At 42.0% G+C, this 22,082-nt stretch overlaps 1 protein-coding gene across 2 annotated transcripts in view; it reads right to left on the bottom strand.

Annotated features, from left to right (window-relative positions):
* Positions 1-6,885: 6,885 nt before the first annotated feature.
* Positions 6,886-22,082, bottom strand: part of CDKAL1 (CDK5 regulatory subunit associated protein 1 like 1) — a 700,650-nt gene continuing 685,453 nt past the window's right edge. For both annotated transcript variants that reach the window (XM_030817372.1, XM_030817373.1), the window contains one exon: positions 6,886-7,149. In XM_030817372.1, coding sequence (XP_030673232.1) covers positions 6,958-7,149 — 192 coding nt within the window. In that variant the 3' untranslated portion in view covers positions 6,886-6,957. The remainder of the gene's footprint in view (positions 7,150-22,082) is intronic.

Raw genomic sequence — 22,082 nt, 5'->3', positions numbered from 1 at the left:
TCCATACGAGTTTGAGGCTTGGCTTTTCCATTTTGGTAAAACAAGCTGTTAGAATTTTGATAGAGAGTGTGTTTAATCTGTAGCTCACTTTGGGTAGCATTAACATCTTAATGCTAAGTTTTCCTATTAATGAACATAGGATATCTTTCCATTTTTCAGATATTCATAAATTTCTTTCAGCAATAGTTTTCCGTTTTCAGCATACAAATCTTTTACCTCCTTGGTTAGATGTATTCCTAAGTGTTTAATTTGTTTAGCTGCTATTGTAGATGGAACTGCTTTCTCAATTTCCTTTTCGGATTGTTCATTGCTAGTGTAAAAAAACACAAACGAATTTTTTTTGCATTGGTCTTATAGTCTAACTTTGCTAAATTCATTTATTAGCTCTAGTAGCTTTCCTGTCGTTTCTTTGGGTTGCTTTATACATATGATAATGTGATCTGCAAATAGAGATAGTGTTACCTCCTCCTTTCCAATTTGATGCCCTTTACTTCTTTTTGTTGTCTAATAGTTCTCACTAGAACTCCCAGTACAACGTAAACAGCAGTGGTGAGAGCAGGCATTGGGCTTTGGAATCAGACAGTCTGGTATAACATCTATTGTTTTGTGATTAATTGGGCATATTAAAAGCAGATTAGATAAACCTTGGAGTTAAAAATTCCGACTTCTTTAGGTTTTTCTGAACTCCAAGATTTTCCTTTACCTTGACCCAAGGTTGTTCTCCTCCATCCCCCTGCTTTTTTTTTTTCCTGAGAACTTGCATCATTAGTACTCATAAATGTATTCAGATACCCAGAAACTAGGAAGATCATGGGACACCAAGTGAAATCCTTTGCTTCAACTTCTACACCATTGAGATATTTTGGCTATAGAACTCAAGGAAACAGTACTGGGAGAAAATAATTGACAGAAAACTAATCAAGAATAATAGTGTCTGCATTTCCTTTTAGTCTCAAAGCAGAATGGGGGAGGGCATGACTTCTAGGCCTCCCTATTAATCTGGTTGCTCTTTTCATCTTTGGCCATGGAAAATCTCCTTCTTGATCTTAGATTGGCCACCCAAATCTGTGCTCCACACTATTCATTAATTTGATCTCCTCAAATACAGCTGCAGTCCATTGCCTTTGAATTTTTCTTCCTTTGCTGCATTTGTTAGAATCAGACTCTATGTCTCTCAAGGTAGGAATCTTTTTATTCCATATATAAATCTTTTGGGTGGTCATGTGTTGATATCAGAATTTAAAACACCTAACTTTATTTATAAAGGTATTTTTTTCACCTTTAAGTGGCTACAGTAATCAAAAAAGAGGAGGAAATGACATGTGACAAGAATACAGTATTTTATATGCATGAGTTCACTTATCTTTCAATGACCCACAATGGAATCTTGTTCCTATTTTAGAGATTTGGCTCAAAAAGAAAAAGTGGCCTGGCTGGAATTTAAAGTTTTGCTGATGTCAAAAATCTCATGCTCTTTCCTTTTATTTTCTGCCTCAAATTTGTATTGGAAACAACTGAGATCTGAATCCAGGTGATTCTGATTGTTAACTCTTTTACAGTTTCAACACCATAAATATCAAACTCAATGGCAAGCCAAGTGTAAATTTATCAAACACATGCTATGGATGATCTAACTTTACAGTAAGGGAAAAATATTTTGAGAAGTGATTAGGACTCCGGGTTATAAGTTTGACATGGATCCTTTAAATTAGGTTGTATCATAGAGCAGAGGTTTTCAAACTTTCTTGATTCATGGTACCCCTAGGCCAAAAGAAACAGCTAACCTTCTGTTTAGGTAATCCTGACAACTGAATAAGCATTTATATCCTACTATCTTATGAGAACTGTTTGAAAAAATAATACGTGTAACTTAAAATATTAATATCTTATTTCATATTAATATTACTTATTAATGGCAGCTGTGCATCTGTTGGGTATAGCACAACTTCTCAAACCTTGGACTATGATCACAATTCTCATTTCTTGTTCCACATTGATTTTCACTTGACACTTGCTTTTTATCACAGCAATTGCTGAAAATCCAGTTTTATAAAGACATGGTGTTATCAAAAAATTGTGAAATCTAACGTTGAAAACTGTGAACTATTTTGAGCTGGTAGTTGGCCTGGTATGTGACAGATGTTGCTGTGTTTCCTTCAAAAATTTAAAGAATCCCAGGGCGCTCCTGTGAATGTGCTGCAGCATCCTGGGGTGCCTTGGGGGACCAGCAAACCTTTTAGAAAATGTACATATTCATTTTTTATTGTGAGTATTTAAGGTGAACATGTATTGATACACATATACACAGCAAAATGGTTGCTCCAGTCAAGCGAATTACCATACCCATCATCTCATATGATTACCTTTTTTGTTGCTGCGGCAAGCCTTAAGAATATCTTTTCTCCTTTTCTTTTTCTTCCTTTTCTCTCCCCTCCTTTCTTCTCTTCCCTCCCTCTCTCTCTTCATTTTTTTCCTATGTTTGTTTTATGATGACAAACCCTCTTGAAGCTTGATTTGTAACTCTAATTCTCCCTCCATGACATCTTACTATATACACTGAAATTTTCAACCTGGAGTGAAGTCAGTAGAAGTAGTATATGCTTTGACTGAATGACATACGGAAATCTGATGTTTAGACACATTTTCCCAGCAACAAAGCAAAGTTTTAACCCAAGAATTCTTTACATTCTCAAATTGACTATCTCATGCTGGGACGATAAGAAAGGAAGCAGGGATGATAAGATGAAGCAGGGACAATAGAAAGGAGGGAAAGAAAGAAGGAAGGAAGGGGGGGCAGGGCAAAGAAAAAAGCTTGATTAGTAAATCTTTATTTAAAAAGTATATCAAGTACCATGCACATCCTTGGAGCAGGACAACACAGACTGAAAGGCCGAAGCCCCCCAAGCTCAGGCATCCACAGGATTGATCCTAAATGCGTATCTGTTGGCACAGGTCAAGTTTAAGTCAAAGATGGGACAGAGGAGCAGGAGGAGTTTACAGAAGAGGAGTATATGCTTTGGAGTCAGGCTGTGTACCAGTCCTGCCTCTAAACTTAATAGCTCTGTGCCTCTTGCACAAGTTACTTAGTCTTTTGAGTTTTAGATTTTCTTCTCAGTATGATGGGAATAACAATACGTACCTCAAAATTTTTTCTTCAGGACTGATTAACACCTCTTAAGTGCAAAGTATAACATCCAGTGCATTTCATTTAAGGACTAGACAGTTAATGGTTGTCAATATTATCATTACTATTAAAATAGGAATGACTTGCGGAAGGGAGACAGCAGAGACAAGGTCTGCTGAAGAATATCTAAGGTCCAAAGAGAAAAAATAGTGGGAGAATGGCAGAGTTCACGTCAACTGCTGGTGGGGATGTAAATTGGTACAACCACTTCAAAAAACCGTTTAGCAGCATCTAAGCTGAACATATGCAAATGCTATGACCCAGCAATTCCACCCCTAGACATGTACTCATCACATCATCACATAAACGCTTACCAAAACATGTTTATAGCAGCATTATTCATAATAGACAAAAAATTGGAAAGAACTCAAATGTAGAATGAACAAAGGCAATGTGGTGTACTCATACACTGAAATACTGTTCAGCAATGAACGTGAAGTAATTACTGCTACACACAGTAATCTGGATGTATCTCACAATCACTGTAGAACAAAAGAAAGTAGACATGAAATAGTGCATACTACATGATTCCACTTACAGACAGTTTAGAATCAGGCAAATCAATCTGTAAATGTTAGAAATAAGGATACTGGTTACTCCTTGGGGGGCAGACTTAATGGCTAGGAGGGTGCATAGGGAGCCTCCTGGTGCTGGCTACAATGTTTGCTCAGTTTTTAAAAATCCCTGTGTCCCTATGATTTATGTCCATTTCATAAGTATGTTTTATTCGAATAAAGAGTTTAAGAAAAAAATTGGCCAAAGCATTGAAAAGATCGCTTCATAGGTTTCCTTCTCATCAGAGAAGTACACACACACACACACACACACACACACACACACACGTTGATACTAATGCAAAACATACAAAAGCATACAAAGAAAACATAACAATTACATTTACAATCTGCTGGTCAAGCATCCTATCATGGCTGACACTTTGTATAAATCAGGTTACGTATGCTATGGCTACGACCCCCAGATGCCGGTGGCTTAACACAACCAACATATATTTCTGGCTCCTGATGCCTGTCTAGCACATGCTGGCCAGGAGCCCTACACATTGTACTAACTCAGGGACCCAGGGTCGGGGAGGCGTCATTCTGACATAAGGGTCCCGGATCACCATAGCAGTGGGAAGAGCACACGGTAAACCATACACCAGCTCTGAACATGTCTGCCCCGAAGAAGGACATGACCCTTCCGCTCACATTTCACATTTCGTGCCTAACTTCAATAGGGCGGGAGAAGTGCAGCTGCACTGTGGGCAGGAAGGAGAAGGGCTGGAAAAGTAACAGCTCTACTGATGATCACACTTGCTCCCGTGCTTCCCAGACTCTGCCCCATTCAGAGTCCAGTGCTTAAGAGAACTGTTTTTGACTCACACTGCATCCTTCTCTGCTACCTCCCTCCTCCTCCCTGTAGATGGAGGTCATAGGGGGAAGAAAAACCCTGGGTTTCGAGAACACTGCTACCCCTCTCACCAACTGGTCACCAGTATGGAGACTGATATCAGGAAGGTCCAGCGTCTGCTGCAGGCAGTGGCCTCGGTCCCTGTCTGGGTCAAACAGCAGAGTGAAGCTGCAGCCAAATTAAGGGTAAATAACAGTCACGGCAGGAAGTAGGGAGAATCCTGTACAGCTGAAACGATCCTTGAAGATCCATGCCATGGTAGGTGAGGGCAGCAGGGGTGGGAATTTGGATGACTGGGTGTATCATTCTCTTATAGGAAGAAAAAATGAAAAAAGGAGAGGACAGCATAGAGGTAGAAGGGAGGAAATAAACAGATGAGGGAGTGAGGAAAAGAGTAGGGAAAGAGTCAGAAAAGGGAGGTAGAAAAAATCCTTTTTGTCTCCAATCAGTTATAGGTGTAAAGCTTTCTCTATGTCTGATCTAGTGCAACTCTAGGCTTTGGATGGCATTTTTATCTCTGCTAGGTTTTTGTTAAATGAGCACCACAATGGAACCCACTGTTTATTAACAAAGAAATGACTGCAGAGAGCTCAAGAAGGGAGGCGCATGGCAGGTTCTTGTCCTCTTCTCCCCATTCCTGCTAAGAAGTGAGGGGTGCTCCCAAGTGGATGTTTCGCTGCAGGACTAGAAGCAGCACAGGCGGATTTTTGCATTCGAAATGTGAGCACCTCTTAGAAGCACATACCAGTTCTGGGAGAAATGTGCTAACACTAAAAGCATATATATTTTATAATTTACCAACTAGGACATGACTGAATTTTAATTTGGGTTCCTTAAAAGACACACAAAACACAAACATTTTGAGTTAAATGTAAGAGCTGAAGAGGGGTATGGGTTTCGAGATGGAAAATATCCTGTGGTTACCAAGGTACCTGGTTTTCCTGTGCCTATGCAATCCAAATAAATTCGGAAAAACATAGGATTTGCTTAGTATACCAATTCCATTTATTGTTAAAGAAGTCACTTCACTTAGTAAAGACCAGTGATGGCAGGTGGAAATAAAAACATTAAATCTGGGCTGGGTGGAGTGGCTCACGCCTGTAATCCCAGCACTTAGGGAGGCTGAGGCGAGAAGACTGCTTGAGGCTAGGAGTTCCAGACAAGCCTGGGCAACATAGTGACACTCATCTCTACGAAAAATTAAAAAATTAGTTGGGCATGGTGGTATGTGCCTGTAGTCCTGGCTATTAGGGAGGCTGAGGTAGGAGGACGACTTGAGTCCAGGAGGTCGAGGCTGCAATGAGCCAAGATAGTGCCATTGCACTCCAGCCAGGGTGACAGAGTGAGACCTTGACTCAAAAAAAAAAAAAAAAAACCAACAACAACAAAACAAACAACAAAAAAAACCCTAATGGATCAAAAATGTGAGAAAATGGGCACAATTTGTTTTCGACAAATCAGTTTTTCAGTTTCATATTTCACAGAATGTTGCCAGGAGTCCTTTAGCTGGCAGACTCTCCCCGTGCATTCCAAAAGCATTCAAGTTCCCAGAACAGGTTTCTATACACTTTTCAGGAACACATCTGCTGTGAAAAATACAATGTTTGTAGCACTGGGACTCCAAACAAAGCCTGAAGGGGAAGATGCACTTAAAAGTGTTTATTAAAGAGGCTGGGCGCAGTGGCTCATGCCTGTAATCCCAGCACTTTGGGAGGCCGAGGCGGGCGGATCACTTGAGGTCAGGAGTTTGACACTAGCCTGGCCAACATGGTGAAACTCCCTCTCTACTAAAAACACAAAAAAATTAGCTGGGCTTGGTGGCGCACGCCTGTAATCCCAGCTACTTGGGTGGCTGAGGCAGGAGAATCGTTCGAACCCAGGAGGCAGAGGTGGCAGTGACCTGAGATCGCACCACTGCACCACTCCAGCCTGGGCGACAAGAGCGAAACTCCATCTGGAAAAAAAAAAAAAAAAAAAGAAAAAGTTTATTAAAGATAGAAAATTCTTCCACATGAGGAAAAGATGGCCAGAGCCACTGTACAATTAGGTTCTGACTTTAAGATTGGAGATTGAAACAAACAAAAAACAATGCAACCGCTTGCATTTCTTGCTAAAAGTAAACCAAAAGCAGTTTAATTTGAAGGATGTGCTATGGTAGCCGTGATTAGGTTTTAGGTCAAATAACCAATGGGCCCAACTCAATGTGAGACAGGGGGAGCCTCATTAAGAAGAGTGGCTGAAGAGGAGGCAGCATGACCAGTACAAATTATTGCCCTTGGAGAACGGAGGTGTCGCTTTCCTGTTCATTGAAGATTTTAATTAGAAATGTATTCTTCTTTACAGATGCCTCAATTAGTTGTATTCTAATTATAGACCTTGACAAAAAAAGCAAAAAGAAGAGCCAGCAGAGCCAAGCCCACGGACATCCTCAGCGCCCAGTCTTGATGCAGCCTTGGCATGGGCAGCACCATTCTGGAACTCGCTGAGTCACACTGAGATGCAGCAGAGGTGTGGGATCCTGAACTCAGCTGGCTCCCAAGCCCATTTCTGAAGTCCTATAAAGAGAGAAACAGAGGAAAAAATTATTTTTAGATGCAGAGAAAGCCCTGTTGTGATATCAGTCGAGTAATGGGTTCCAGAAGGTGCCGCCTTTTATGTACTCCTTCAACAGAGACACATTTGAACACCCACCATGGGCCAGGTGGCCCCAAGGTAGGTATGAATGAGTCAGTTCCTTTCCTTGAAGGGCCAGGCCAAGTTCATGACTCCAGACTACACATAAACTGTATGAGAAAGACAGGCTGTGTTTACAGAAAATCAACGCAGAATTCATGAAGGGTAGAATCTGTGTAAAGTGGAGTCATACCACAGACATATTTAACTCTTGGAGAGATGCAACCATATCTTCTCAGCAATGGAAGAATGACAAAGAAACACCATGGGCCAGGGGTGGTGGCTCACGCCTGTAATCCCAGCACTTTGGGAGGCCGAGGTGGGCTGATCACTTGAGGTCAGAGGTTTGAGACCAGCCTGGCCCACGTGGTGAAACCCTGTCTCCACTAAAAATATAAAAATCAGCCGGATGTGGTGGCAGGTGCCTGTAGTCCCAGCTACTCTGGAGGCTGAGGCAGGAGAATTGCTGGAACCTGGAAGGCGAAGGCTACAGTGAGCCAAGATTGTGCCGCTGCACTCCAGCCTGGGCAACAGAGCGAGACCCTGTCTCAAAAACAAACAAACAACCATGGAAGCCACTTGATTCAGCAAACAAACACATCCCTAGGACAAAGATTCCCAGCTGGTCTGCTGCCACAGGAGGGCTGTGCCAAGAGTGACCCACCCCACATGACCCCACACTCAGCCCCCTCAAAGTACCTTGTGTGCCATACAAATACTATCAATCATTTTCTCTTCATGCCAGACACAGAACGGGTTGGGAAACCCCGCTTGGGCAGAGCTGAGAAGCTGCAGACCTGACTGTGCTGCTTTTCTCAGTGGTTTCTGTTCACAGGCTTCTTAGCTGGTGTCCAGGGAAGTGGAGAGAGGAGCACCTGGCTATTCTCAGGGTGGCTCTAGTTTTGAAGCGCAATTTATGATATTTTCACCTCGTGTACCTGCTTCAGAATCGGTGCCTCCCCCGATAATACGGGACTCCCCTGTTGAAACCTGAATAACATTTTGAGAGATGGAAGGAGGTGTGTGGAAGGGTCAGATGAGAAATGCTGATGGAAGGAAAAATGGTTGGTAGGACGGAGGGGCAGCCCAGAGGCGGTGCAGGACAGGACAGGAAATCCACAGAAGCACAAAATATCTTGGACCAACCATGGTACTTTGCTCAGTCTTCCCTTCCAAGCTCTCTAGCAACCTCCTGGTACCTTTGGCTTCTGTTTGGGAAGCTGCATCTCACCATGCACAGGAGAGACACTGGAATGGTGCTTTGCAGAAGGTAACATGAACAGGAATGTGTGGGGTGGACTGATGGGAGGCAGGAGAATGGGGTAGAAAATCCGGTGGTAAGTTGTAGCAACAGATGAAATGGGAGATAATGAGGACCTCTATCAGGATGACGGCAGAGGGAACAACAGACTTTTGATGTAGAATCAATAGGATTTGAATTCAAAGGATTGGGTAATGCAAGACACAAAGAATAGGAATGGGGAAATGAAAACAACTTCTACAGCCCAGTTTCCACAGGCTCCTATTTATATGTGATTGTGTGGGAAGAATTCTTGCTCTGTCTGTAGAAGGCTAACAAACAGCAGAATTAACAAAGCTGTTAGTCACAAGGAAAAGTCTCTCAACCGTAGTGACAGTCGAAGCATTATTTACTGCTGCACTCCTCAGGTATCTGGGCCGATATCCTGCTGGTCTCCCTGCACTCTGAGTCCTTCATAAGGAGGCACACAGCTAGACAGAATGGGACCATCCTTCCCATGGCAGGGGGAGGCAAGAGCTGGAGCTCAGTGGTGCACCCAGACCTGTCCCTGTCCCCAGGAGACAGCTCTCTTATGAGGTTGGCTTTTTGTGTAATATTTTGGAGTGAGGTCTATGCTGAAGAGCTTCCATTTCAATTTAAAATAGCCTCAAGATCTCAAGGACAGCACTCACCTATATGTGGGAACCTGGAGAAAGAATGCAGAGTCCTTCAGTTGAATTGATAGGAACTATGTGAGTTCCTCAAAAGCGGCGAGTCTGCCTAATTCATCTCTGAAATCTTGGAACCTAGCAGGCTGCAGTCACAGAGCAGGTACTCAGTAAGTGCTTAGTGACGGATTGAATGAATAATATGAGAGTGTGTATTCCAATGAGATAAGCAACCATCAAGAACATTCTCATCTATGTCTCTGGTGATCAATGTGTCCTGTGATATATTCAGGAAGCTATTCTACTTGAGTCACAAATTGTTGCCTCTAGCAATTAAACCATCACTTAATAAGTGTGGTTTTATAAGATCAGAATTAAGAGGTTGATTAATTTCTCTGAGGCCTGAGTTCTTTAACCTTTGTAAGTCATAGATGGCTTTGAGAAGACTACAGACCCTTCCAGAAAAATATGGAAGCACATTTACATATCCACACAGGCTCGCTCACACTCTGTCTTCAGGAGGTTCACAGATACCCTCACCCAGGAGTGGACCCAGATTTTGTGGGTCCTGAAGCCTTCTCTTTAAGAAAAAAATAATACAAAATTAGGTACAGGGTCTTGGAAGGGGCCCCTCAAATTGAGAGACCCTGAAACTGGCTACATGAGCTTCAGGGAAAATCCATCCTTTTCCCTATCCCCAGTTCAGAATACTTGACCTTGGTTCTGAACCTGTGCCATGATTAGTGGTGCCAGGCCAGGTGTCAGGCTGACCTGGGGAAGGACTAGGTGAGTCTTAAAGTCTTAAGCATTTAGTTGGGTTGATAATACGTTTTGTTTTTTGTTTCATGAAGCAGTGCAGGTACTGCACCTTCTTGGCCTGGGTTAAAATAAAAGCAAAACTCTTTGACTTCTGATGATAATTTCAGAAAATTTCTTCTCCTTTCAACTCATCTGTCATAAAATTTTGTTCAAAATAAAGTTACCTATTAAACTACCGGAGAGGATTATTTGTGGTCATGTTAAGTTCAGTCATTCTTCCTCGGGCATCCTTTTTTCTCTCCACCCCTCAGACGTTTAACACATTTGAACATAACTGATTCATAAAAGGTATTTTGGTGCTGAGCTTTCCTCCTGTGCCTGCTGGACAAGTCTGCACCCTGCATCCTGCGGAGAAGCAGAAGCATGCATATGCAGCCACAAGATGTGCCACTCTGTTGAGGATCAAGGCGGGAGCATGACCGTGGAGCAGGAGAGGGTAAATGCACAGTCTCTATTGCACTGTGCCCTTTTATTATTTTCACCTTTTACCAAATCAAGATCTTGATAAAAGGATTTTGATGATACTATTTTTAAACATAATATTTAAAAAGTTTCTCAGATGACAGAGTAATAATCAGTAGCCAGCTAGCTTTGTACATTTCAATTGTCACTACCACTGAGATACTTAAGAAAAAGTAGTTTAGAAATATGGGAAATATGAGATCTTTCTCATAAAGTCCAAGATGCTCAAACATGTAAATGTACAACCGTAGCAGTTGAAAGCAGGGATCATGAATAGAAAATAATGTAATAAAAAGTGCTTATAGGCGAAGTGATTATAAACAGCCGATAGAAAAAAGTCGACACACACACGACAAGCGTAGTTCTAGAAAGTAAACAGAGGCTCAGACCTTCCCTAAACCTTTAAAACCTTATCAAGATTGTCAGTTCCTGAAATTCAATACATATCTGCATCGCTCAAAGTATAATACACCAAATTCGAACAATGTTATTGCTTATTAAACCAAACTGGGGCCGGGTGAGTTGGCTAATGCCTGTAATCCCAGCACTTTGGGAGGCCAAGGCGGATCACGAGGTCAGGAGACTGAGACCATCCTGGCTAACACGGTGAAACCCCGTCTCTATTAAAAATACAAAAAATGAGCCAGGCGTGGTGGTGGGCGCCTGTAGTCCCAGCTCTCAGGAGGCTGAGGCAGGAGAATGGCGTGAACCCAGGAGGCGGAGCTTGCAGTGAGCCGAGATTGTGCCACTGCACTCCAGCCTGGGCGACAGAGCGAGACTCTGTCTCAAAAACAAAACAAAACAAAAACAGCAACAACAACAAAAAAACAACCTGGAACGTCAACTCAGACAATTTTTAAGAACTCAAATTCTACTCAGAAATGCTTTTTTAAAACAGAAATTTGAAACAAGGCAGGATATGACCTTTGCTTATGCAAAAGGCGTTATATATGTGTTAAATGGAGTTATTTATCCTGTTAAAAGGAGTTATTTATCCTGTTATAATAGATTAAGGGACGCACTAAAATTCCCATCGTGCATTCTGTGTTAACTTTGATTAACATGGGTTTGTCTTCCCTTGTAAATCTCACTGCTCCCTTGATTAATTTCTAAACCTACTTACTTGCTAACTCTTAAAAAAAATCTACTAATTTTCAAAAGTGTAGCTTATCAAATCCTATCAAAGTAATCAATCTGTTAAAGCAGAAGCAAGTATGTATACCAAAATTTCAAAAAAAAAAACTTTCATGTTCAGAAACTTTAGGGATCAGATTTCAATCAGTTAAAGATAAATACAGACAGTTGGGATGATAACAACAGTCTATCTCTAACTATTTCCTTCGTCTCTAGCAGTTATGCACGTATTGTTGGGGAAAGGAAAGAGATGCTTTTAACTTGAGCATGTTTCACGCCACAAGGCACAGATGGAACCGGTTCCAGGAGCAGTAAGTCCTCGAGCTCTGGGCTCTAATCCCAGCTCCATCTGAGGATTCTCAGGCAAATTTTATCCTCTTTTTGCCTCCATTTCCTCACCTGTAAAATGGAGATACTGCTACTATTTGTGCACCATAGGGTTTTTATGAGGATTAAATTAGATATATATAGATTAAGTGTCCTGAACATGTAAATGTCAATTCAGATTAACTTATTCCATGGTATTTTGTGGTTCTAAGGAAAAACGCAAACGTCCTCAGAAATTCTTTTTGTAAATTACAAAGTCATTATTTTATTTGCTTCTAAAATAGAATTGACCTGTGCTATTTTTGTTCCTTATGTATACCATTAAGAGGCACACACTGTAATGAATGAGCATGGGTTTTGAATTCTGGCAGACCAAACTGAACGCAGGTTCAGACAGCCATGTGATCTGAGGCAGGTGGTTTAAACTCTCTAAGCCTGGCTATCCTTTCTGTGAAGGAGGAAAGCCATCTACCTTAGGATGTTATCAGAAGGAATAGAAGTAATGTGCCCACAGCCAGGCAGAGTGCCTGGAATACAGAAGGTTCACAATAAGGGCTGCTGTTATGGTGACATCACAGGAGTGTGGCTTGAAAAACAGAGAAGGCCAGAGCCTCCCACAGCACTTACTACCAACGCTGAGATGACAACGTCCTGTCTTGCATAGCCTCACAAGCACTAACCCATGAGGAAGAAGCTACGTCCATTGTGAAGTCAGCACCTCTTACTCCCTGGGCTCTGAGATGGTAAAGCCGGTGGAGTGCACCTTCTGGAAAAGTTCCAAACTAAAACCATCACCCACCCCTGCCTCCTCTAGTTACTGCTTGCTCAGGCCTCAACTAAGACAGGACTTGCTTTAGGAAAACCTCTCTCAACCACTGCCCACCCCGTGTGGGCCTGCTCATCTTGTCAGCTGGCCCTCCTCATGGCGCGTGTCAATGGTGGTGAGCACCTTGCTGGATCCTGGCTCCTGCATCACCCTAAGCGTGCTCCTTCTGAGCAGGGGTGGCCTTCCTCTCCAATGGATGCCCAGGACCTGGTACCTAGGAGGGGCCGGTGTTAGCTGAATGCATACTGCCATTGCTACCTGTTACTACCATCTATTCACATTTTATATAGGAGCAAATATCCCTTCCATATGAACTCCATTTACCTATTCTTATATTTCTTATTAGACTGGCAAGTAAATGGGACAAAGAGTCATACATCACCAATACTACACAATATAAATATGAAATAGGGTTACTAGGGAAAAACCAGCAGAGAAACAGCATGTTATATGAGTTCTCTGTTGCTACTTTAACAAAACACCACAAACCTAGGGTATGAAGCAATATGCATTTTTTCTCTTTCAATTCTGGAGGTCAGAAGTTCTATGTCAAGGTGTTGGCTGGGCGGCATTCTTCTGGAGGCTCCGGGGAAGAGTCTGATTCCTTGCCCTTTCCAGGTTCTACAATTTGCCTACATCTCTTGGCCTGTGGCCCTTTTTTTCCATTTTCAAAGCCAGTAGCATAGGGTTACTATTATTATTATTATTTATTATTATTTTGAGACAGAGTCTCACTCTGTCACCCAGGCTGGAGTACAGTGGTGCGATCTCGGCTCACTCCAACCTCCACCTCCTGGGTTCAGGCAATTCTCTTGTTTCAGCCTCCCAAGTAGTGCAAGTCACCACGCCTGGCTAATTTTGGCATTTTTAGTAGAGATGGGGTTTCACCATATTGGTCAGGCTGGTCTCAAACTCTTGACCTCAGGTGATCATAGAGTTATTTTTATAAGGACCCTTGTGATTTACATTGAACCCACTTAGATAACCCAGAATAATCCTCTCATTTCAAGATCCTTATCTTAATCACATCTGCAAAGTTCCTTTTGCCATGTAAGGTAACATCGTTGGAGGTTCAGGTGATTAGGATATGGACATCTTTGGGTGGGGGACATGACTGTGCCTACCACTCCTGACATATGTGAGCCCCCAAGCTTGCATCCCACCAGAAAGCATACTCAGTTCAGGCAGAGCTAAACTAGCTGCCCAAGAGACCACACTGACAGAAGTGTGATGCTCTACACGTTTACAAGTAAAAAGGGACAGGGCGCCTCTAGGAGACTGTGTGGCTGGCTGACCGTGAAGTTTCCTGGGGGAAGATGACAGCAAACCTCCAAGGCTGAGCCTCTGCTAAGGCCTTTTCCTTCTGCTGAGCTAACAGACTTGCTGAGCTGGCTGCCTCCTAAGAAAATGGGGAGGTAAAAAGGCCTCCAGGGCCTTCAGATGCGTCCTACTCACAGGTCTTTCGGCCCCAAGAGACAAGACTCTGAGGGAAAGGGCACCCAAGAGATGATCAGTTAATGTTTTCTGAATTGGTATTTGCATTTCTACTTATTCCTTTGCCTCCTATAGTCATTTCTTCACCTAGTTACAAGTATTCTTTTCTTGGGGGCTGGATGGGCTTGGGCTTCCAATGGAAGGAAGTCATGTTGTTTAGAGGCCTTTCTTCCGAGTCCTCTTCCTTCTCATACAAAATATTGATAAGTTGTAATATGGTACATGGCTGGAGAACCAGAAGCACAAGGATTCAGTGAGAAAGGCAGAGGATAGGCTCTATGTGAAAATACTAAGAAGCAGGAATATTTAGAGAACATTCACCATGTGCCTAGCAGGACTCTAAGTGCTCTCTAATCCTTCAAACTACTCAATGAAGTAGCTAATAGGAGTTAACCCTCTCTTTAAGTCACCTGCCCAAATTTCTGATAGTATAAATGGTGAAGCAGATGAGTGGCCTGGCTTTACTCATGCTAAGTACAGCCCCACAGCAACACTTCTGAGATACACTGATAATTCCATATAAATAAATGAGAAAAAGCAAGGCACTGCATAGTTATTAAAATGACTATCAAGATCAACAGTCCCACCAAATAGATTTTATCCATTTTACTTGCCGCTGCACCTCAGAGGTAATGGTGTTATTTTGAGTTTCCCTATAGAGGCCATTCCAGAAAAGTCAGCTGCAAGTTATGCAGAGACATTTCACGCTACCTGTCTTGCAGTTCTGAGCCATGTTGCGACTTTGTAATTGTGACCTGTAGGTGGCACATCGCTGAGTATGCTCTGAACACACACATGCACACACACTTGATGCGCTCACATGAGAACATGTTGCAAAATGTGTTTTAATGAGGAACAGTTGGTCTGGTTCTGCTCAAATAAAAGATATCCCTGTAAGAGAGTTGCCACCTGTCTTCCCATCTTGCAGTGCAGCTTCCAAATGAGTTCTTCTGTCCCTGACACCTGCAGGTGTTACCAGGGCCCTGCAATCATATTCCACATGCCAGCTCCCTTCCTTGAATTGACAAGACAACCCTGTCCCTGGGCTTCACGTTATTACCAGATACCAGGACATACAGGGGATTAAGGGTGCCAAGCTATCTTTCTCCTTTATTCTTCTAGACATTCCCCAAATTGGGAGCTCTTTAATATCATATAAGTAGCTGTACCCAATTATCTCCAAACCAAAAATGCTAGTATTTTATCTTGAAGTCAGTTAAAACAATGTTATATGCATAGTCCATCAGCATTATAGGTATGCTGGAATGTAACAGGATCAACAAATTGAAGTTGGAATTAATTGCTCCTTTCAATTTCTTCTGGAAGAACATTTCCATTATAAGACCTCTGTCACACAGTCATGCAATTAGAGCACAATACTGTCAGCCTTTCTCTTTCAATTCTGGGAATGAGAAATTCTACATCAGACATTATTCATGTGAAATTTTTCCCTTACCCCTTTCACCCCAAATGTGTAATTGCTATCAGGTCATTTCGATTATGAACAAAAATTTTAAACTTGAACACACACATACACACACTTGCAAACTCTCAATCTTAATATCACGGATGGGTTTTTATCTTATTTTGGTGATAGCAGAGTAAACACAAGGCTTTGCTAATAAGTCTGAACATAAATTATTAAACTATCTACTGTATGATCAAATGCATTTCAGATTATATTCTGAGTAATTCTGCCTTGACGTCTACCAAAGGAACAGATCTGATGTGCCCCTGCGTGGTCTCAGTGCTCCCTCTCTTTCAGAATGCCCAACCCGCAGACTTGAACAGTGCCAAATGAAAGACAGAGATGATCATATCAAAAAACAAAGCTTGGCATCTGCCCATCACCTAATTATTACTCTCTGTAAGCCCGCATTTCATCTGACTCAAGAGATGTGAAAGCAACTCTTAAGCTCTGAACTTATTTTAACGGCTTCAAAACATTTCTTATGTGTAAATTTTTCTCATGGCTCAGAGGCACTGTTAGAGCTTGAAGTGCAATCTAACAGGGATGAAGAAAAAATTGTTTGATAGCTCAGATCTCAGGATAAATTAGAGTTTAGAACAGGCTTTTTTCCCCCCACCAAGCCTGAACATATGGGCTCTGCAGAAAACCTACTGGAGCCAAATATGTGACCAATGCAAGGAAATAATCTTAAAACATACATTATGCAGTACAGTATACTATAGAAAAGAATCTCGAAATTGGCTGGGCATGGTGGCCCACACCTGTAATCCCAGCATTTTGGGAGGCCAAGGTGGGTGGACTGCTGGAGCCCAGGACTTCTACACTAACCTGGGCAACATGGCGAAACCCCCTCTCTACAGAAAATACAAAAATTAGCTGGGCATTGTGGCGTGTGCTTGTAGTCCCAGCTACTCGGGAGGCTGAGGTAGGAGGATCACTTGAGCCCAGGAGGTGGAGGCTGCAGTGAGCTGTGATGGCACCACTGCACGCCAGCCTGGGTGACAGAGAAAGACCTTGTCTCCTCTCCATGAAAAAAATTCTGGTATTGAATACAAAATTATAAGCTAGCTCTATTACAGTTACATTTTTTTTTTATTTTTTGAGATAGAGTCTTGCTCTGTCACCTAGGTTGGAGTGCAGTGGTGTGATCTTGGCTCACTGCAACCTCCGCCTCCCGGGTTCAAGTGACTCTCCCGCCTCAGCCTCCCGAGTAGCTGGGATTACAGGCATGTGCCACCGTGCCCAGCTAATTTTTGTATTTTTAGTAGAAATGGGGTTTCACCATGTTGCCTGGGCTGGTCTTGAACTCCTGGCCTCAGGTGATCCGCCCACCTCGGCCTCCCAAAGTGCTGGGAGTACAGGTATGAGCCACCGTGCCTGGCCCACAATTATATTTTAATCTCTCCAGTATAAACTTCAGGAAGCACCTCCTAAGGTAAGCATCCCTAACAGGAACTGCTGCATCAGACCTTCATAAGAAGGAATGAGCAAAGGCAGCCCCTCAGGCTTTGTAATGCATTCTTGACACTCCAGCTGTGGGCTTCTATCTGAATACCTTCATTTTTAGCTGTCTTAATCTTTGGCTTAGTACCAAATATTCATTCAAATGAGCTTATAATTGTTTCCTAATTTTTGGCTTGTTACATTTATCAAAATAAGGGGAGGGTGTAGGAAAGAAGAACCAGATCTAGAATTAATAACACAGTATAGAAACCTTTGGCAACAGTGGTGCACTGGCATTTGTTTATGTATAACTTCTCCAATTCCACAAAGTAAGCCCTGCCAAGAAGGTATGCTATCAGAGGTCTGGCACCTTAGCTGGAGATACATTTATCTTTACTGCTTCCTCACTGTTGTTTAAATTTTTTCTCCAAAGAGAGGTAGGTAGAGAAGATTCTCTTAGTAACTACACATAAGGAAAACACAAGTTACTTATTTACTGGGTCAAAGTTTAGAAATTTGGAAATTATTCTAGAACTTGTCATTTAAGTCTCTTCTGCTAACTAAATATCAGCCTAAGATATATGGACAAGTATACATGGGCTCGCAAACACACACATACATGCACGCACGAGCTCTAACATAAAAAGGAACCAAGAGGCACGCTTAGAACCATGAAGCCTATAATCCCAGCATTCATGATAGCAGTAGAAACCTGAACTCATCTATTCCTCATTAGTGGCTGGAGATAAGCATCAGTATGAACGAAAGCTGCCCCATAGGTGTGGCAAAGTTGAAGAAATAAAAAGTGAATTGGGTCAAGATGCTTTACTGATGATGAAGTCTCTCAAACCACACCTGAAACCATTCTCATTCCATGCAGTGCACACAGGAAGCACTGAGCCAGGATGTTGACAAACATAACAATTGGGTGTATTAAACTTCATCTTCAAGTCATCAATTCAACTCCAAATAATTGTTCCTAAGGGTTTCCTTCCAACTAGGTAACCATGAAAGTGTGTTGGCAGATGTTTGGTTTGTATTTTAAATGAAAAAGAAGCCATGTGTGATGTTAGCTGTTATTACAATACAACCCTCTCATCCTGTTCTTAGTATTATTTTCAATGACACTGAAAATACGGTTTTAGCACCACTGAGCTCTATGAACTGCATAAAACGAATAAAGGAGATGGCAGGTGCTTTTCTCTATCTCAAAGAATCTCGTAAATAATAAGCTAATATGTAAAATGTTTCCTACATATCACCATGATAGTTTTGCAGCTTGGAAAATGCAGATAAACTAGTTAGGAAAAATTACATGGTTTATACAGTTGGTCCTCCATATCTGTGATGCCACATCCATGAGTTCAACTGACTGCAAATAGAAAACATTCAGGGGAAAAATTCCACAAAATTCCAAAAAGCAAAACTTGAATTTGTCACACACTGAATACTATGTTGAATCCATGAATCTGAAGTGATGTGTAGGCATTGTATTAGATATCAAAAGTCATCTAGAGATAATATATGGGAAAATGTGGGTAGTTTATATGTAAAACTATGTCATTTTATATAAGGAACTTATCCATGAATTTTAGTATCCATGGGGGGTCCTGGAACAAATCCCCCACAGATACCGAAAGATGACTGTACTTACTATAATTACACTAAACTGAACCCAACCATCTGAAGAAAGATCACATCTCTACATATTTTCCTATCACTCCCAAAGTTCTATTATGCCTTCTTCCAAAAATCTGTTCCAAGACATGCCCATTCTCCCTTTCTATTTTGAATATAGATAGTTTTTTAAAAGTAAAAAATAATGATCCTATGGAAAGGCACTGAAAATTAGATTAATATTAAAAAACTTAATTACTTATGTTACTATAAAAGTATGGTAGGCAGCCCTGAAGATGATCCCCACTGATCCTTGCCTCCTGGTGTTCACACCCATAGTAATCCCTTCCCCTTGGCTATGGTCTGAATGTACTCACTTGCTTCTAATGCTCAACATGAATGATGGATGCCACTTCCAAAATTAGGTTACAAAGTACTGTAGCTTCCATCTCTCTCTCTCTGCTTGCTTGCTTGCTCTGAGGGAAGCCAGCTGCCATGCTGTGAGCTGCCCTATGCAGAAGCCCACAGGAGAAGGAATGGAGGGAGGCCTCTGACCAATAGCCAGCCAAGGACTAAGACCTTAATGCAACAACCCATGAGAAACTGAATCCTGCCATCACCATATAAGTGAGCTTAGAAGCAGATCCTCCCCAGTTGGGCCTTCAGTTAAGGCCACATCCTCGGCTGCCAGCCTGACTGCAGCCGAAGGAGCAGTACTGTGCCATGGGCACCCAGAGAAGCTGCACCTAGATTTCTGACCCACAGAAACTGTGAGGTAATAAATGTTGTTTTAAGTTGCTAAGTTTTGAAGTAATTTGTTACACAGCAACAGATAACTAATACAAAAAGTTGCCAAGTAGAGGGCTGGATACCAATTCACACATACTTAGAAATCTGATTCATAACAGAGGCATTGAAGACCAATAGGAAAGATAGACTTTCAATAAAGTTTTCTGGAACAGTTGGTTACACACAGATAAAACAATGAAATATAACCCCTACCTACCACGTTTAAAAATCAATTTCAGGTATATTAAATATTTACCCGGCTAAGGAAAAACTGGAAAAACTTTAGGACAATATGGGAGGAAAACCTTTCTAACCACAAGGTAGGGAGGACATACTTCTTAAACAAATCACAAAAATATACAAAGTTCTAAACAAAAGAACAAAAGTTCTAACCAGAGAGGTTAACAAGTTGCAAACTGGGAAGAGACACTTGCTTCACACATATTAGACTCTAGACTACATAAAGAAATCCCAGCTGGGCACAGTGTCTCTTGCCTGTGGTCCCAGTATTTTGGGAGGCCAAAGTAGGAGAATTGCTGGAGGCGAGGAGTTTGAGACCAACCTGGGCAACATAGCGAGTTCCCATCTCTGCAAAAATAGCCGGATGTGGTGGCTCACGCCTGTAATCCCAGCACTTTGGGAGGCCGAGGCGGGTGGATCACTTGAGGTCAGAAGTTCGAGACCAGCCTGGCCAACATGGCGAAACCCCATCTCTACTACAAATATAAAAATTAGCCAGACGTGCTAGTGCACGCCTGTAATCCCAGCTACTTGGGAGGCTGAGGCAGGAGAACTGCTTGAACCTGGGACACAGAGGTTGCAGTGAGCTGAGATCGTGCCATTGCACTCCAACCTGGGGGACAGAGTGATACTCCATCTCAAAAAAAAAAATAAATAAATAAAATAAAAAAATAAAAAATAAAACCTAGCTGGGTATGGTGGTGCATGCCTGTAGTCCCAGCTACTTGGGAGGCTGAGGTGGGAAGATCACCTAAGGCCAGGATTTCAAGGCTGCAGTGAGCTAATGATCACATCACTGCACTCCAGCCGGGGCAACAGTGCAAGACCCTGACTCAAAAGAAAAAAAGAAAAAGAAATCCTAAACATCAATGAAAAAGTATCGTCCAATAGAAGAAAATGGGCAAAAGACTTTTTATACAGACTCTTTGCTGAAGAGAAAATCTGAATATATATATATGTATATATATATGTGTATATATATGTGTATATATATGTGTATATATGTGTATATATATAAAACCAATAAATATATTTTTTAAAAATGCTCAACCTGATTTGTAATTAGAGAAATACAAGTTAAAAACAGAAAAATACCAGCTTACATATACCAGGTTGGAAAAAGTAAAAAAACAAACAATATCAAGTATGGGTGAGAATGTGGAGGATCCAGAACACTATGACACTGCTGCTGGTAATGGCAGAAATTAACATAGCCACTTTGGGAGATAGGAGGGCATTGCCTGGTAAGGTGGGAGCTGTGCACTCTGGCCAACCCAGCAATGCCACTCCTAGGTATGGCACCCAGACTAGAGAAATGATTGCAGATAACTGGCCATACCAAGTCCTCATCACAGCTGATGTGATGTAAGTTAGAAGCTCTAGCAAGATTTGGGCTGGAGATGAGGGTTGGGGAAGGGTTGGTCAAAGGAAGAAAAAGTGGCCCAGGATGGGGGTTCAATACCTGTGGGTGGGCTTCCTGCAAACATTAACTCTCCAAGCAGTCCCCTAAGAATCTCTTTCTTTTCTTAGATGGGCCCCAGTCACTAACCTCCCTCTTCTCCATTAGCGCATTTCCTTTACCGCCTCTCAGTGCCTTAGGTGTTCCCCACCCATCCACCACACCTTTCTTAAAATGATTGGTCAATGTGGAAAATAGATGGGACATAAACAGCCACTTGGTTGCTAATACACACTTATTATTTTTTTTTTTTCTGGAGACGGGGTCTTTCTCTGTGGTCCAGGTTATAGTGCAGTGGTCCAATTATAGCTCACTTGCAGCCTTGAACTCCTTGGCTCAAGTGATCCTCCCACTTTGGCCTCCCAAAATGCTGGGAATACAGGAGTGAGCCACTACGCCCAGCCTGCCAATATACACCTTCTCATTTTTTACATGGATTCTATGGGATAAAATCAGTCTGATAAGTTCCCAATTAGTTTCCAATTGCTGCTGTAACCAATTACCATAAACTGCATGGCTTAAAACAATACAAATTTGCCATTTTTTAATTCTGGAACTCAGAAGTCAGATGGGTCTCAATGGACTGAAATCAAGCGTGGTGTGGACTCCTTCTAGGGCTGTAGGGGAAAATCCATTGCCTTATCTTTTCTAGCTTAAATCCCTGGGCTCACAGCCCACTTCCATCTTCGAAGTCAGCATTCCTATCACTCTGACCTCTGATTCTCCTGCCTTTCTCTTTTGCTTTTAAGGACCATTGTGATTACACTGGGCCCATCTAGATAATCAAGTATACTCTCCTTATTTTAAGGGCAGCTGATGAGCAAAT

This window comes from Nomascus leucogenys, chromosome 8 (assembly GCF_006542625.1).
Source record: "Nomascus leucogenys isolate Asia chromosome 8, Asia_NLE_v1, whole genome shotgun sequence".
NCBI lineage: Eukaryota > Metazoa > Chordata > Mammalia > Primates > Hylobatidae > Nomascus > Nomascus leucogenys.
Note: the sequence above shows the minus strand (reverse complement) of the source record. Positions and strands in the feature narration are given on the sequence as shown.